The sequence below is a fragment of the Stegastes partitus genome, unplaced genomic scaffold, assembly GCF_000690725.1.
Source record: "Stegastes partitus isolate 25-593 unplaced genomic scaffold, Stegastes_partitus-1.0.2 Scaffold1714, whole genome shotgun sequence".
NCBI classification, from domain to species: Eukaryota; Metazoa; Chordata; class Actinopteri; family Pomacentridae; genus Stegastes; species Stegastes partitus.
The window spans coordinates 113,396-116,915 of NW_007579445.1; the positions used below are offsets into that span (position 1 = coordinate 113,396).

The following is a 3,520-nucleotide window of genomic DNA, read 5'->3' on the forward strand; positions in this document are numbered from 1 at the left end:
CAGAGTTAAATTCTCAGGGAACCAGACCAATAAATTAGTCAATAAAACGACGAATCTCCCCAAAAACCGGCTGCCATGAATACAAACTGCCAGCGGACTCCGGCTGGTTATTAATTCAGCCACCAAACCGTTTCATAGACGACTTTGGGGGAAGACTGAAGACGACACATTTTATCGAGTCCAACTGGGTCAAACAGAATCTTGTTTTTCTGATGTGAGGGTCAATATGTCAGGACCAGAACAAACAATATCTATGATTACTTAGAGCATCACAGTCTCCATGATGTCCAGTTTTAAAGGTGAGAGGGAGACGGTCAAGTTTGGATTGAGGGAAAAAAAATCAACATTCTTATTGAGTTGAAGGATTAAAGGAGGTAAAACTTGATGGAACATGCATCGTTCAGTGTTTGGGTTCTTTCTTTGATGGAGTCGGTTCAGGTCGACTGCACTTCAGGGTTTCTACTCACAATCATCATTATCGTTTATTGATTATTTTTTTCAGTGAACTGATTAGTTGTTTGGTCTATAAAGGGTTGATCGGTGTCTCCTAAAGCCCCGAGATGACAAATGTCTTGTCCCATCCACGACCCAAAGATATTCAGGAACTCGAAAATATTCACATTTTAGAGGCTGGAATCGGAGAATTTTGATCATTTTTACTAAAAATTAACCAAACTGATGAATCTGTTCACAAAACAGTCGACAGTCGTAGCTCTACTGAAGTTTGGGTCGAGTTTAAATACCGTTGGGTCTGACTGTACTCGGGCTCCCTTAGAGTCTTTTGTGTCAAGGAAATGTCTCGTGAAGACATTTTGTACGTAATACGTTAAGTTCAAGACTTGTGTATCTTGTATAGAAATTTGAAAACCAACAACTCCCATCGTCAGGGCGTTTTGGACACGAGGGGTTGCCTAGTAATGGATGCTTGACAGGTGTCGACGATAGATAATTAACGGATGTTCTCCAACAATAAACCAGTAAAATCTCCACCTTCCTCCACCTCCTGGATTTCAGAACCAGACGTACATTGCGAAGCTTTCAACTATGTTACAAGAACAATCCACCAAAAGGTTTGTTCTGAACATTTGAGCAGAGAAACAAACACTCCTGGTAAACAACTAGGGATCAAGACATTTTATCACAAATCCGTATTGGCATGATTCTTTGTTTACCTCCACCGCCACACCAGTAGAAATGATATCACAAAATGAGATTAACTTTCCCAGTAACTGATGCAGATTGATAAGAGAAATTCAGGATTGTAGATATTTGTTCTGGGCTGATTTTGCCATTTTTACTGAACTGACATGACAAAGGTGGACCTGTAAAAACAAACATGCTGTTCTGGTTGATCCTGAGCTCTAGCCAGAGGTCATTAAGGGCCACATACGTCATTGTCATGGTGACTTGTCGAGACCTAAAGGCCAATTTATGTTTTTTGCAGCTGCGTCCACAAGAGTATGAGTGACATAAACTTCTTCATCCCCAAAGTCCACACGGATGAATGTGTGACCGTCTGCGAATGTGCAAGTGGCGCTTAACAGAAATGTTTGGTACGAGGAGATTCTACGTCATCCACACCTTTAGAATTCATCTTTTAAAGAGCTGTAATAGAAGCAGACTTTATACATCCATCGACGGAGCCCAACTGCAGTAAAAACAATATGAATCTGGAAGTCCTGTGCTGTGTCCGCCCACTGTGCCCGATACACCTCGGGAATAATCAACCAACCAAATGCTACACCCCTGTGTGTTTTTCTGTGCTTGATATGACGGGAAATACAACTGACCACATACCAAACCAACATATTATGGTATAAACACAGAATTGGAAGTAAAATCTACCCATAAACCCCCACGGTGCTCTCTGTTTGCCAAAACATAACTGCCGGTCATCCGAATCCCCGTCTTGTAGGGTTTTCGGGATCTTTTGGAGCTTGTACTGTACATCCGACCCTCTGACACTATATTTCAGACGGTATCCTATCGGAGCTTTACGACAAGGGTCCTGAACACCCAACAGAACATTTAAGAACAGTTTGAAGGCAGAAATGCATTTTTTTTTTTCTTAACTCATTGCAGAACGACTCAGTTGTCCGACGCCGGATCGATTTGAGGTGTGGATTATCTCGAAAATTATATAAATTTAGGAATCTACTAATTGTTCAATGACTTGGATCGAATCAGGCGCCAGAGAACTCGATCAGACATCCCAATCAACAACGATTAGTTTAATAGGTTGTCCGGAGTTACTCGAGGCAACTGGCGACTTGGTTCCCCTGATTAACATAAAGTTACCTAAACCTGAAGTTAATGCGACGGAGTAGCAAACAATCCAACACCCAATCTCTCGAAACGCAAAGCGCTGCTAACATAATGTATTCATGGGAAGCACTGAAAGACGGATCTTGAAGTTGAGGCTAAATGACGGTGTCAGTTCATTGGATCTCTTTAGCGAAGACAGATCCGTCCACCTTCAGGGTAGCTAGTCGGTCTTTGCATGGTTACCTCTGAACTGACATGATTATCGGATTTTGGTATCGCTGTGAAACTTCATGTTTGCCAAATTCCTGAGCGTTCTCGTGACCCCTCTACGTACCTCGAGGCGGTCGGCGTGCAGCACGATGAACCTGGTGGCGTTGACGCACTCCAGCTCGATGCTGACCTCCCCGGAGAAGGTGAAGTTGTCCATGTAGACGGCGAGCCGCAGGTCGTAGTGTCGCGGCCTCACCGAGCCCGGCAGCCGCGAGTTCCTCCACGGCTGCACCGCCTCCTCGTCGCCCCTCTCCCCCGTCCTCTCCCCCCGGCTCCCGTTCAACCTCGCCGAGCCCCTGGACCCGTGCTCGCCGGCGGACCCGTCGCGATCCCGCCCGCCGCACTCCTCGAAGCGGACGCTGAGCACCACGGCGACGGCGGTCACGATGATGAGCGTGAGGATGGATAAGGCGAAGCCCAACACCAGGCGCTTGTGCACCGTGATGTGGCGCTCGGTGGTCCTGGGCCGCACCACCACCGACTCGGCCCACTGGTCCGAGAGGCCGCGACCGTTGCGCATGGCGCCGGGGCTGCTGTCGTTTAGTCCCATTTAGCTTCGGATATCACTACAGCGACTGAGAAACCTGGAAGTTCTGAGTCGGAAAGCGATTCATTGATGCTCGGAGGAGTTCTATCTCGTTAAGATTCCACCTCTCGGCCTCTGAAGCCTCCACCCTGAGCCGCAGCAGTTGCACTCGGCGCAACCTCTGACCTCGCCGCGGACGTCCTTCAGCTCGGAAAGCAAACACCGCGGCACGGCTTACATTTCAGGCAACGGACCTGACAAGCCGAGAGCGGATGAGATGTGCGTTTTGCGGCGAGCGGAGAACAAAAATCAATGCTGCATGGCTCAGTTTCAAGAGCAGAGGAGGCTGAAGAGGAGGAAGAGGAGGAGGAGGAGGAGGAGGTTTGCTGTTGAGGATGTGGCTATACAGTGAGCAAACCATCCATAGACTCTCAGTGGGAAAATCAGCTGGCTAAGCTA

General features: G+C 47.3%; 1 protein-coding gene across 1 annotated transcript in view; it reads right to left on the reverse strand.

Moving 5' to 3' along the window:
* Positions 1–3,085, reverse strand: part of LOC103372213 (thyrotropin-releasing hormone-degrading ectoenzyme-like) — a gene marked incomplete at its 3' end in the record, with an annotated part of 98,878 nt that extends 95,793 nt beyond the window's left edge. The window contains exon 1 of the mRNA XM_008301789.1: positions 2,600–3,085. Within this exon, the coding sequence (XP_008300011.1) occupies positions 2,600–3,085 (486 nt within the window). The remainder of the gene's footprint in view (positions 1–2,599) is intronic.
* Positions 3,086–3,520: the final 435 nt, after the last annotated feature.